The sequence below is a fragment of the Enhydra lutris genome, unplaced genomic scaffold (genome assembly GCF_002288905.1).
Source record: "Enhydra lutris kenyoni isolate GAN:26980312 unplaced genomic scaffold, ASM228890v2 scaffoldscaffold99, whole genome shotgun sequence".
Lineage (NCBI taxonomy): Eukaryota > Metazoa > Chordata > Mammalia > Carnivora > Mustelidae > Enhydra > Enhydra lutris.
Genome location: NW_019154183.1, coordinates 2,056,965 through 2,071,685, shown reverse-complemented (window position 1 = coordinate 2,071,685; position 14,721 = coordinate 2,056,965). Strand labels below are relative to the sequence as shown.

General features: G+C 40.1%; 1 protein-coding gene across 1 annotated transcript; it reads right to left on the bottom strand.

The window, feature by feature from the left end:
* Window positions 1–1,998: 1,998 nt before the first annotated feature.
* On the bottom strand, window positions 1,999–14,501 carry LOC111139316 (lysozyme-like protein 1). The gene is made up of 5 exons (XM_022491578.1): window positions 14,380–14,501; window positions 13,352–13,514; window positions 12,704–12,862; window positions 3,037–3,115; window positions 1,999–2,243 (listed from the first exon to the last, which is right to left on the bottom strand). Exons 2-5 carry the CDS (start codon window positions 13,488–13,490, stop codon window positions 2,174–2,176), a joined length of 447 nt encoding a protein of 148 aa, XP_022347286.1. The 5' UTR covers window positions 13,491–13,514; window positions 14,380–14,501; the 3' UTR covers window positions 1,999–2,173.
* Window positions 14,502–14,721: the final 220 nt, after the last annotated feature.

The window sequence follows — 14,721 nt, the reverse complement described above, 5'->3', positions numbered from 1 at the left end:
AAGAAAGATAACTCAGGAACAGGAGCAATATTTTCTTCTTAAATTTCTGAGAGCATTAATTGCAAAAAATTATCCAGGACAATGCAATTTTTTTAATCCTAAATCTTTATGGAAATATTAAATAAATGAAACATTTAGGCACAGAAATAATAGGATTACATGCTTAGAAATGTTATGAATTTTGTGAAAAGATAGATCAAATTGTAAGGCCAGCTAACCTCTGTTCACTTGTAATCTCAAAGCACTCCTTTCTTGGAGTCGAGTGGGTTTTTGTTTGTTTGTTTGTTTAATCTTTCCCCCAGTGTTTGAACAGCTGGTGTCAGGTGCCATGCCAACCTCGGTCATGAACACAGTATCACCAGTTTAATGAGGGAGGTTTGGCTAAGAATGGGGGCAGCAAGGCGGATGGATAACGGGACGATCGATAATAATGAAAGATGCATATTTCTAGACTTCAAGACTTCTAGAAGTACAAATTAATGGAGTCAACATTTTTCATGTTTTCTTCAGCTATCTCACAGAATTCTTTTTCAATTCTTCTGCGAGTTTCCAAAGCTTTTTTCCCATGGTTTGAAATGCCTGTTAAATTGTCACTGGATTATGTTTGTTTAGACACATAGGAAAAGTTTATATTCTTTTGGCAAATAGCAGTTCAGATTTTTTTTAAAGTCTCTGGCTCCAAGTGAAGCCAGGATGTGACATGAGCCAACGGCAGAGTCCAGACAGTTGGCAATGAAAGAGTGTTTATGGGTCAGTTAGGTGTTATCACAAAACCCATCAGTCTGACCAGTGGGGACTTTTTTCTAAGTGGGAAACTTATTTGTAGGTATAACCATTTCTCTAACAAACCTTAATTGAGTGCGTTCTTGAAGTCAGATTGCATTGGACTTGAGTTTGCTATGTAATGTTGCAGTAAGGCAGCCCCAACCACCTCTGCCCCAGCAGGACAGAGAATGGGAGAGAGGAAACTCGACAGAGTGGAACTCCCCTGCCCTGTGAGCCATTCCTTCCTGGAGCAGAGTGCATTCTGGGAACAGCTCTTTGGGATCTGAGCGCCTTGGCTCAGTGTTACAGGTAAGGAAGTGTCCTTCAGATAGTCACCAGTTTCCAGAACAAACTAACAAAATCTATAGATCTAAGGCTGGAAGCAATTTTGCCACCATGATGTTAGTTTTGAATTTGATAGATTTAATTTAAAAAGATGTTGGGACGTGGGGAACTGTCCTAACATTAAAGATGACAGCTGCAACTTCCCCCACTTATTCCCATTAGTGTGTCCATTGGGATTGTCTAGATGTCACAGAAACATGTTCTCTAGCAGGGGTGAGTTAAGGAGGGGCAGTGTGTCTGCTGACCAAGAGAAGAATGACCTAAGTCTTCAGGAAAAAGGTCAGCAAACCATGTTCATTCATCTCCTGCTCTTCTTGATTTGAGTCTTTTTTTTTTTTAAGATTTTATTTATTTATTTGACAGAGAGAGATCACAAGTAGGCAGCGAGGCAGGCGGGGGCGGGGGAAGCAGGCTCCCTGCTGAGCAGAGAGCCCAATGTGGGGCTCGATCCCAGGACCCTGGGATCATGACTGGAGCCGAAGGCCGAGGCTTTAACCCACTGAGCCACCCAGGCACCCCTTGAGTCTTCTTTTTAAAATAATATTTATTTATTTTATTTGAGAAAGAGAGAGAGAGTTAGCAGGAGGGAGGTGTAGAGGGAGAGGGACAGAGAGTCCCAAGCAGACTCCACACTGAGTGTGGAGCCCAATGCAGGGTTCGATCCTACGACCTGAGCCCAAACCAAGAGTCAGTTGCTTAACTGATTGAGCCATCCAGATGCCCCAGGAGTCCTCTTTTTAAATGAGAAGCCATTTCAGGGCCAAAAGAGCCAGTAATCCTTATGACAAAGATGGAATTTTGTTCTTTTGGGGGCAAGAACTATTTTGCAGGTGATTTTTCAAATCTCACCATTGTGCTTTTCTGACACCGCTTAAACAGAGTCAGGGCGAAGTAAAGATACCGAAATGGAAATATTTATTTCCTTAAAACTATAACTTAGTTTTCCCTCTCCAACTTCAAGAAGGAACATTGGGAGGAAGGGGGGACAAGGTGACGTGAGAACTTGGACATTCACTACAAATCCTAGGGAGTGGTTGCCGAGCCTCCTGGGTCCAGTTCCAGTTCATGAAACCTCACAACCCTTTTTCCACTCAGACAGGTCCTTGCCCTCACAGTGTCTCTTCCAGCCTTGCCTAAAGAGGAGAGGGAAGCAGGAACAACAGAAAGAAGCATGACAATCCAAATATCCGTAGGTTTAAAACCATAGGCAATTAACCAAATTTACCAGCAGCTCCCAGGATTTAGTTTTGTTTCTGAGATCCAATGACTTTATCTTTTGCCTTAAGACTTTTCTCTTCTAGATTTTCTCCTAGCTCTCATTAGCCTTAGCAACAGGTAAACACAATTTTTATAGGGATGGATCATTCAGTTCAACACCTACACCACTGAAAATTCAGGTTCCCCAAGTGAGTGACCTGATTAGCGATGTTCACAGGAAACCTAGCCTTGGGTAACTGGGAGCACCAGAGACCATGTCTGTGCATTGTCCTAGGCAAGCTCCCTGCCAATGGATGGTGTGTAACTGACATGGTCATTTTTCTCTCGCTACTGCATGTTCTCTCTCCCCACAAGATGTTGCCCTAGCCCTCCAAGATCTCGTCCAAGTGGAAAGCAAATTCAAGCTTTTTTCCTCTGGTGTATGGCCTTCACCAGAAATTCACATGAGGAATTGCTCTGTTGTTTGGAATACTAATGTGAAAAGCAATTGCAAACCGCCATGACTCATACTGTCTCTCGTCCCCATAGAAACCCCCTTCGCCGTGTTCACTGTCCAGCCACACACTCATTGAGAAGGGAGACTAGGTCACATTAACATTGTGGGACCTCTCTGCAGAGGTGAGCTTATCAGTGCCCAATGAGGTGTGATGAATGGACACGGTTGGTTTTGGCCACATCAGCCAAAATTGGCCAAGGAAAAACTCTTACCAATAGTTCATCCCTTCTGTCTCTTTAGCAATTTTCTTCGCACAGATAATTGCATCTGTGAGGTCATCCGTGATCAAGGCTGTAAGAGAGAGGAGTAGCGTATTAGCTGAGACTGTTATTTGAGGGGAAGCCCTGATCAGGTTTTCTGCACTTTTCTCACTGCTTGTTGGAACAGGAGAGTGGGATGAACTATAAGCCATGTTCTTATTTTTGTTGAGCGTCTTCACAAATCAAAGAATTTTTTTTTTTTTAATTTGTAAAGTAGCCACATTTGGACTTCTTGAAGTTGCGGTCCTAAAGAGTTTTGGGGAATGTGTTTAGGCACAGGAGGAGAGTGTCTTCTGTGTCCTAAAGAAATACACAGGTAGGAGGACAGTACAATGTTTTTTTCTCTACTGGGGATGCTTTGGCACTTATGATCTCTTTATAGGTAAACTTGTCTATTTAACTTTCCAGTTTGTGCATTAAAAAAAAAAAATCCATCCAAGGTGTTTTTTACATGCAAAAATGTTTATGTCAGACACATTAGTCTTTGTTAGTTTTTCTAGGGCTTTCAGACATAACAAATCTTCTGATTGCAAATGAATGCACTGGCCTGAGCATTCTTTCCTGCTTGCCCAGAAGCGGCCTCAAAACCCTCCATGCAAACATGACAGAAAAAAGCAAATAAAGTCCAACATCATTTCTGTTGCACTTCTTCAGAAGTAAATGCAAACACAGGCTTGGGTGCAGAGTGTTTATTAGAGATCCACATCTGTGCAAGAAAGGGGACAGAGCTGGAGTGGGCAGATGGAGATGTCCAGTTGCGATGCAGGCCCATCGAAGTTGCACAAGTGATACCCAAATGGCTAAGTCTTTATGAATCCCTCTCAGTTAGTCCCTGGGTGTGGACTGCCCCGGAGGGGCACAGTATTAGATGGGGCAGTCCTCTGTAGCTAAGACAACCCCAAAGGAGTTTCCAGGGAGATAGTCTGAAAATTACACAGACGCTGTTAGAGCCAGACATCTTCCCTTTAAGGGGAATCTGGGAGGTCCATCTCTCTCTGCCCATCACCACCACCAATCAAGACACAAAAGCCTACACTGTTTGATATCATTTTTATTTATTAATTAGGCCAAAATTTTTAAAGGACAGGGTAATGCTCCAGGTTGACAAGGGTGCAAGGACAAAGGCATTCTTCAGTGCTTGCTGGTGAGAGTATAATGGGTTCAGCTTTTCAGGAAAGCAATGTAATAGTATGGGTCAAGAGCCTTCAAGTGGTTCTTAATCTTTCACCTAGTAATTTCTCTTTCTGGATCTATCTTTTCTTTTCTTTTAAGATTTTATTTATTTATTTGACAGACAGATCACAAGTAGGCAGAGAGGCAGGCAGAGAGAGAGAGGAGGAAGCAGGCTCCCTGCTGAGCAGAGAGCCTGATGTGGGACTCAATCCCAGGACCCTGGGATCATGACCTGAGCCAGAGGTGGAGGCTTAACCCACTGAGCTACCCAGGCATCCCTTTTTGGATCTATCTTGAGGAACGAGTTATGAATGTAGACAAAGATTTATTTATAAAGTAGTTTACTATAGCTTTGTTTATTTTACTTCCAAATGGAAAAGATCTAATTGCCTTATAAGAGGGGTGTTCACATTAATAATAACAATACCTTCGTAGAATGAAACAGGGTGCCATTTAAAATCAAATGTTGACATGATTTTGTAATAGTGAAAATGCTCCTAATGTAAGGTTCTCAGTATTGTAGAAAATATCCTCCTAGGGCTACACTGTCCAATATGGTGGCCGTTCCCTATGTGGGACTATTTAAATCTAAATTAATCAATACAATCAGAACTTTTGTGCCTCAGTTGCTCTCACTCCATTTCAGATGCTTTATGAATCTTTATTGTGGCTAGTGGTTCTCATAGTGGATAGCTGGAGAACATTTCCATCAACCTAGAAAATACTATTGGACAGCACTGGTTGAGAGAGAAAATAAAAAGATAGTCATCGTTACCCGTATTTGAATGTTTAGCTCTCAATTGTGGGATAAAAAGGCTCTTATAACTTCACCGCATATTTCTGAACTTTTGACAGTAGAAATGCATTATTTTTATTTTCAGAAAACTGTAACCAAAAAAGAATAATGTCAGCCTAAACAGATCAATACAATACACAATTATTTTGTAAACTCAGTTGAAAATGGAGTTTTTTCTTGAGTATGCCAGTGTAGTTGCTAATTGGGTTGCTTTCTCAGATAAGCTTAACTAAAAGATAAAGGTAGTGATAGATTTCTTTTGAGCAAATTCATTCTAAATCTTTTTTTTTTAAATTTAAAACAAACTTCTATTAACCAAGAAAAAATTAACAAAAGGTATGACGACCTCTAAGGGATAACCAATTGAGACATTATGCAAATTTAGTAACATCTGATTCACAGTAAAAACCAAAGCTTTGTTAGGTTATAAGTCATTCGCCTAATTTCTAGAGAGATTAGTTAGAATAGTAATCGTTCTTACTAAGAGCCAACCTTTGTTGAACACTTACTGTGTGTCCAGCTCCTGTTAGGTCTCTTCGTGTATTATCTCTATTCAACCTCAAACAACTGTGTGGGTGCATGCCAAGGTCAGCCCTTTAAATGAACCTGCATTCAAACCCATGACTTAACTTCTATTGCCCTTGACTACTTCCTTCCAACTCAGACACTTAAGCAAAGAGGCCTGCTTATGGAATACTATAGATGCCAGTGAAGTTGAGAATAAAAACATAAATATTCATTTTTCGAGTAATTATTTATTTATTAAGAGATGATCCTAACTCAAGTGCTTGGTATCTGCTGCATGTTCAAATTACCTAGAGACACGTCATTTGGGGCACACAAATGCTTGGTAAGTGCTGAGATACCATTTGTGTTTGAAAGTGGTTGGAGCCTGTTTCCTAGGAGAAGTGGGTCCGGTGGGCCCTCACGGGGTGGGAAAGAAACAGGCTATCCACAGTGGGGAAGACGCAGAGAGTATTTGGTTATGCCAGGACAGTACAACGTCATGTGGAAGGCTTGTGTTGGAGGTAAGGCAGTTTGCTTGGCTGGAGATAGTGTGTACCATTGGCGAGAGGATTAGGTTCTCAGGCCCATGTGGTGGAGACCTTGTAGTTTGTTTGTTAGTCCCCCACTTTGCTGTAGCTTTTTGTAACAGTAATGAGATATCTTGAAAGTGCTAGTTGGACGTGACTTTGAATTTGCTTGGGAAAATGCGTGAAGGGAGATGGGGGCTGGGAAACGAGAACCTGATGTGCTGAGATGTGAAAACACAATGAAATCACCACAGAGGGGCAGCAGAGGGGCAGAAATGAGGCAAGAGAGCAAGTATTTCTAAGGCTCCAGGCCAAGAATTGCTTCTGCTCCATTTACTTTAAATAGACAAGTCTCTGCAGTCAAAGGGTTCTGTCGAACAGCAAAGCATTATTCAACCGAAGAGTTTATTCTTCCACATAAACAACAGAAAACATCAGCAATCTACACACAGAAAGAACTACGGTATTTTCAGGTAAGTTAGTTGTGCTTCAATGTCTCTCCGTCTCTCCCCACCATCCTCTTGCTTCCCACCTACTGTATCACTATCATGTCCACAATTTACATCTCCTTCCTCTCTCTGGAGTGACAAAGGCCAACTCAGATACCCAGCTGATGGGAAATAGAGAGTAATAAAAGTAGATGAAGCTAGATACAAGAGACAACAATCACCTTCCTTTTCCTTAAACATCTCTTAATTTAATGAGGTCTGTGCTGTTGGAGGAAAATAAAGATTGATATTATATTATTATTTGTGTGTATATATGCATATATAAAAATATTCTGTCCAAATAGTTTGGGGATGGTAGGCAGGAATTTTGGAAATAGATTTTGGCCTGGGAGTGAGATGCCATGGTCAAAAGGTGCACATGACCCGTACATGTAGGAAACTTCATGTTTCTCATAAAGAGACCATAAGGCTAACTTGTTTCCGGGTTCCCATGACAAATGTCCCTACTTCTGTAATACGTGGGACAGAATGACATTGTCCATAATTAAAGCTTCTCTGGCCTGAGGCTGAGGGAGGCCAGCTACTGAGGGGTGATTAGGATATAAAACCAACATCCTGTTTTCTATTTTAAAGCTGTCTCTAAAAATCTCATGCTCTTTATGATGAGAAAGCAGATAGGAGTGTTTGTTCACCTCTAACCATGAACCGTCCAACATTTTAATTTTCTAGAATTCAAGATTGCCTTGCAGATATAGGTTTGCCCGAGACTTCCGTATTCGAAACTAAATTGAACAATATTAAATTAGTCAACTGCATGTAAAGTCAAGCACGGCCATGATGGAGAAACAGATTTTCTCTCCTGCTGTAAACAACTAGGAAACTAGACAAAATACATGAGCACATTATCTTCAGATATTAGGCAAAAGACAAGGCAGGATCATGACCCTTGAGAGATAGAGACCGAAGAAGAGTCTTATGATCACCATGACTTCCTGCCCAGAGGCACTTGCTAGACCAGAAAGGTAAAACCTAGGCAGGAGATGGCAATTTAAGTAGAGGAGACAGAGATAAGAGGCGAAGGCAGCTGCAATCTATGAGGAAAAGTATCTGAAGGTTGGTGGCCACCCAGAAGAAGAACACCAGAAATCGGCATAGGGATTCCACTGAACCTTTGGCCAAAGGCTTAAACTGGATTTGCAAAGGGTAAGACTCCACGAAGCTAGCTAGAAAACAATTACCAGAGACCCCTACAGTTACAGAGCTTACACAGGGCTGGGAGACATTTGATTTCTGACTAGTCAGAAGGGAGAGACTTCCTGGATATTCAAAAGACACTAGAATAGGCATGAGTTGTTGGTAGCACTAACTTAACCCCACCATAAACATGACTCTCAAACTTCCCTACCACAATTTTTTTTTAAAGATTTTATTTATTTGACAGAGAGAGAGAGAGAGAGAGGGAATGAATGAGAGCATCAGAGGGAGAAGTAGACTCCCCACCAAGCAGGGAGCCTGATGCAGGACTTGATCCCAGGACTCTAGGATCATGACCTGAACTGAAGGCAGTGGCTTAACCAACTGAGCCACCCAGGTGCCCCTCCCTACCACAACTTAAAAGCAAGTCTTAAAAGGGTCAGGCTGATCAGAATTAACTACTTGCCAAGATGAAATCCAACACTCCTTAAAGGAAGAAAACATAATCCAGACACTTAAAAATGTAACGTATACTATCTTTAGGATCCAACAAAATGTTATTATATGTGCAAAGAGGCATAACAATGTGACCCATAACCAGGGAAAAGATCAGTCAATGTTAAGACCCAGAAATGATACAGTTGATTGAATTACCAGGCAGGGAATTTAAGACAATTTATAAATATGTTTATTTATATCAAGGACTTAAAGAAAAACATGAATAAAATAAGGGAAATGAAAGCTATAAAGCAATGACCTTGCACAAAAATATATAATCTCTGAAATAAAACATTCAATGAATGAATTTAATAGATTAAGCACTTTGGAAAAAAGATAGAGAACTTGAAGATATAGCAATGGAAACTACTGAAAGTAAAACACACAAAGGGAAAAAGATGGGAAAAATGAAGAGCCTCAGTGACCTGAGGGACAACATCAAATGATCTGATACATACATCATTAAAGTTTTAGAAGGAGAAGAGATGAAAGCTATGAACTCAGGGATCCAAATTGTTAATGAACATCAAGTAAGATAAACACACACAAAAAAACCACACATCTTCTCTTTGAAGACTATACTGTATTCTATTTCTCTCTAGTTTTCTGAAATTTCACGAGGATGTGCCTTAGTGTGAATCTATGTTAATCAACATAGATTATGTGATGGGCCTTATAAATAGGAAACAGATGCCCTTAAGTTCTGGAAATGTTTTTTAAAGATTTCATTCTATCTACTGTTTCTCTTCTATCCTGCTGAAATGTGTTATACAGATTCATTTATTTTTCATATCCTTATTTCTCCTATTTTCCATCTATCTCTTTCTTTTTTATTCTGCTTTTAGAGAGATTTCCTCAATCTTATCTTCCAATTTATCTATTGAGTTTTTTGTGTGTCTGCAGTCATACTTTGAATTTCCAGGAGCTCTTCTCCAAATATTTCTTCCTTATAAAGTATCCTTTTCTTGTTTCATTGATAAGACATGTTATCTATCTGAAGATATCGTTGATACTTCCCTTTTTCATTTGAAATTTTCATTTCCCTGTATAGTCTCTGCTTTCAAAACAGTTATTTTTATCTCATATTGTTTTTTGTTTTGTTTTGTCTCACCCCTGCATGTGAATGACGTGTCTATGGAGTCTGGCGATTCTTGGTTATCTGCACCCATTTAAGAAGGAGAGACTTAAAAACTGATTTGTAGATGTTCTATACACAGACATGGGGATTTTCAACTGTGTATCTTCCTATAAGGAAGTCTGGCTAGTTTTGTTCATGGAGAGCTCCTACTCAGAATCTTTAGTTATTTCCTTTTCATCTGTCTGAATTCTCCTGGACAGATCTTCTCTTCTGGAGAGGATAGCCTGCTGCTGTCTGTCATTCTAGGATCTAAGTGGAGGAAAATTGTTGGGACTATGGTAACTTTAATTTAATCTCCTGTGTCTTCAGTATGAAACTCTCACATTCACAGGTTATTGAGGTCCCTCAGTTGACTTTCTACTCACTTGTCCAAAAAGGAAAGCTCCAGTGTTCTGCCAGAATTGGGGAGGAACAGTCAGTAGCTGAATGGAGTCAGGAAGGGAAACGGATGGTCTAGCTGCTCCTTAATTGGGCTTCTCATCGATTCTCCTATTTTCTACCTACTTTCATTCCAGTTTCAAGAATTAGCTGGTCCTGCTGATTTCTGAGCCCTTTTAGGATTCTATGGTTGCTTCTTGTCTTTCCTACTGTCAGTTTAGGTCTCAGATTTCTCTAATTACTAAATTAGCCAGCCTTTGTCCTCCTGCTTTTCAACTTCTAAAAATGTTCATGTCCAGGTGCTGTATTGAATTGAAGACTCCATTGGCAAACTTTTAGGGAATGCTTGAGCTTGACCATGGATGGGGAGGGGTTTAAAAATCATATCTGTAGGAAGGTGAAGATACTGAATGTTTTAGCCCAGAAGATAAGAAATTAAAGATAAGAAATATCTACTAGTTATTTTCAAACATTTTAACAAGTTTCTGCGTATAGAATGGAGCAAATTTGTTTTAAATAAACCCAGAAGGAAAAACTAGAATTAACGGAAGAAAGCTAGAAAGAGGTGGATTTTAGCCCAACAGAAAAATGTTCTAAATTAGGAATTGATTGACAATTGTATGATTTGCTTCAGGAGTTAGTGACCATACTCTTGTAATGTAGGTGTAGGGACAATTTACTGGAAAATTGACATATTGTTCAATCATTCATACATTCAAACATATGTACTGATTATCCTGTTTGTGTCAAAGAGGAATTAAAAGTTTATTTCCTGCTCCTAAGGAGTTTGCCGCAGAATATCTTATAACTCCTTGTCTTCAACCTTGCTCCTAATTCCTTCCATTCATTTATTTAATGAATATCTATTGAACACCAAAACTCTGGACAGGCACCCCTCTGGGCATTGATAATATATCAGTGAACAAAACAGATAAAATCCTTGCCCTCCTCGTGGTGCTCACATTGTAGAGAGAGGGCAGGATCTGTTGAATATCTCTTGTCTGTTCATCCCATCAGCCATGACCATCATTCAGGTCTTTCTATCTCTCACCTCAACCTTTGCAATGGCAATATCTCATACCCTGTTTGCATTAATCCTTCTAGAACAATTCTTAATCAACTGACCTCTCCCTATTGCAAGCAGAAATCGGTACATACATCTTACCTGGCTTCCCAGGCCCTTCATAATCAGGTAGTAATCAACCGTTCCAACCCTGGGTCCTGTTATTTGTCTTAACATCCCCTTTGTTCCAGATAACACAAATGTCTCACTTCTCCCTGTGTGTGCCCCATATCCTCTCCCCACATGCACCTTTTGGCTTCTTTTGTTCCCTTTACCTGGAATGACTCTTCTCTCCCTCTGAATGTCCAAATTTTACCTATCTTCCAAGCCTTAGATTAAATATCATTGTGTCTACAAGACTTTCCATGATTTTATCAATGAGGTCTTTGTCCTCTGAAGTCCACAGCACTCAACCCACACCTGTTTATAGTCCTTTAACTTCCTAAAGCATATGTTCTCTTTCCCAATACCAGAATTTATGTCTGATGCTTTCCATCAGCCTTTTCTGTGCACACATATATTTCTTAAATGATTGAAGTAGAAGCCTTAGAAGTGAATTCTAGCTTAATTTATACTGTTTACAAAATGTAAAGTGTATTTATTTGTCTTGTTCTGTACAAAGAAGCATCAATGCATGCTTTCAATAAATTGCTTTACAGAAGGCAGTTGGCAAACAGTTTTCTCCTTCTTATTGAACATACATAATGTCTCTATGCATGAAAGGGTAATAAGATAATTTTTCCACCCCTCCATTTTCATGGTTGGTTCACAAAAACCATCCTAGAAGAAGTAAGTCATCTCTGGGCAAGTAGGCCACAGGACAGTGTCACCCCAGGAAACTGTTGAATAATTTATTGGCATGGCATAGACCTACTTGCACATCTACTCCAAGATTTTGTCAAAGCAGAAAATGGGTAGATAGTCCATTATACAGCTTTCTTGCTTTTATCCCTGAGGACATTATTTTTTTATACTTTCTGATTGTTTCTGTCTTTTTATTAGCATATATAGATCATTCATATTTAAAATGATTATTGATATTGTTGATTAATATCTGCCATATTTGTAAATGTTTTCTATTCATTGTGCTTGTTCTTTGTCTTCCAATCTTCCTTTTTTGTGTGTATTTTTTGTTTTGTTTTTGCCTTCTGTGGTTTTAATTCTGAAAAATTTTCTCATTCAGATGAAGTGTAGAAATCTTAGTTTCATTAAGCCCATTTGCCATCCCCTTTCTAGTATAACTGTCAACTATTTCCTCTATATACACTGAGAACTACACTAGAAAATATAATTTATTTCTTACAATCAAATATAATTTAGAAAATTCAAGAAAAGCGAAGTCCATTGTATTTACTCATTTTTACTTCCATACTTCTTCCTTTGACATGTTGTAAGATTCATTGTTTTATAATTTATTTTCTGCCTCAAGAATTTACTCTAGTGATTGTTTTTGGCAGGTCCGTGAAAACTTCTCTTAGTTTTCCTTCATCTGAAAATGTCTTGTCTCTTCATCATTCCTGATGAATATTTTTACTGTACATAAAATTCTGGATTAATATTTTCTTTTAACTCTTGTGGAATAGTTTGCTGTTTTTTTCTCATGTTGTGGTTTCTAGTGAGAAATCTATTTTTCAAATGATTTTTCATCTGTAGGTGAGATTAGGCAAGATGTTTCTTTCCATGCAGTTTTTTTTTTAATTTAATTTTTTTTCAGTGTTCCAAAATTCAGTTTATGCACCACACCCAGTGCTCCATGCAACACATGTCCTCCATAATACCCACCACCAGGCTCACTGCCCCCTGCCCCAACTCCCTTCCCTCCCAAACCCTCGGTTTGTTTCTCAGAGTCCACAGTCTCCTGATGACATTACTAAAAAAAAAAAAATGAAAGTGTACCTGAGCAGGCCACATGACAGTGGTTCTTCTCTTGTAGCTTAGCACGTCTACACCATGTGAAACTGTTTATCTGAAAAATGCCATAGTCGATGCTTCCATCCTCCAGCTCGGTCTGAGCTGTCGTGTTGTAGTGGCTCTCGTAGTATGCCATGCAGATCCCTAGACAGGGAAAACCCAGAAATGCCAATAAAAGAAATGCATTTTTGTTCTCCAAGTCTGCTCTTAGAGGAGAGCTCCTACACATGTTACCATAATGCTGTGGTCCCAACAGAACTTGGGGAGGGACAGGGCAAGTAGCACACCCATGGGGCACTTCCAAAGTGGCACACCTAGTCAGTGGCTGCACCCGGACTAGGTCGGAAGTCAGGTCTGCCCTTACCATGCCAGCAAGGGAGGCGTTGTTTTCTCCTTCCCTTGCTGGTGTTATTTGTGGAGGACTCCAGGATTGAGGACATGAGGGGTAGGGAGGAGGAGAGGTGCCCCAGGGAGCATAATTTGAGAATATGTGGATAGCTAGTAGGAGTCCCTGGGAGGGGTAGGTAGAGCATGGAACAGCTGGGGACGAGGCAAAGCTGGGGGTTTGGAGACACTCGGCGTCTCATCAGGGACACCAAATGTAGGAAAAGAACAGGAAGAAAGAAATCTCACAGTTTCCAAGGCTAAAGCCCTGGTAATTGTCCAGGCCAGCCCTCGAAAATATTTTTGCCAGTTTACAGCGAGTGTAGACTTTGGGCTCAGTGGTCGTGACCAGGCAGCCAATCAGGGCTAAGATGCCAGCAGCCTTCATCCCCAAGTCTGTTGGAGGCAGAACCTGTCAAAGATCAGGAGAACAGGTCAAACAACCTTGCTTTGTCCTGAGTCCTGAGATTAAGTCTATTGCTATTGAGAACTTAAAAATTTGTCATGGTTGTGGGTGGCCCTGCTGAGAGGTTTTCTGTTAATTTAATTTTGTTTTATTTATGTTTTATTTTAATTTTTAAACCTTAAAAGCTGTTTTATTGCTATAATACATTAGTGTCAGATGTACAACATGGTAATTTGACAAGTCATAAGTTTATATCTTACGCCGTGTTCACCACAAGGGCAGCTACTGTCCGTCACTCCATGCTATTACAGTATCATTGACTATAGTCCCTCTGCTATGTCTTTTATTCCTGTGACTTATTCATCCCTTACCTGGAAGCTCGTGTCTCCCTCTCCCCTTCACCCATTTTGCCCATCCCTCCGCTTCCTGTTTTTTTTTAACCACTCAGAACCAGCATGAGGGAAAACAAAGTACAGGAATATACAGTATAAAGAAGAATGAGTGCCTGTGGCCACTGTCAAGTAAATGCTATTATGTTCCCTGGGTCAGGCGAGCAAAGAAATAAACCCTCCTTTATTGATGTCCAGTTAGAAACCACAGGGGGTGATACATCTCCTGAATTCCCATTTTAATGATATTATAATTATACTCTCTTAGAGTACACTCTCCAGTTGATAGGTGAGGCTAAAAACAAGGTTGAGTATTCAGAAAGGTGAGAGGAAGAATCATTATGGGACACGTTTTTACCTTATTGCTTAGTTACTTTAAAGACCCCATAATGATTCTTCCTCTCATGCCGTTGCTACCAAAGAGGCAGATTCCTGGTGCCTACCCCAGAGACCCTTTATGAAAGGAATATTCCTCTACTTACTCAATCAGTGATTGGCAGCTCACATGAGCTTCCTGCACCCCATGAAGCCATTTCTGATTCTGACAAGACACAAGTGATCTGTCTTCAACCAGGAATCTTTCTTCAGAGCCTTAGAGAGAGAAGAATTCTTAACTCTTGTTCCCTACTACCTAGAGATTCTAGAATCCTGTTTCTTGGGACTTGGGTGATAACTACGTTCTGGGCCTTCCTTACCTCTCTCTCTCTTTTTTTTTTATCATCCTCCCCAACAGCCCTCCTCACTATACAACTCCACTAGAGCCTCCCATCCAAGCACAAGCTTCTTTCTCAGGCAACTGTCTCCAAACAAGTTTGGAGATCCCA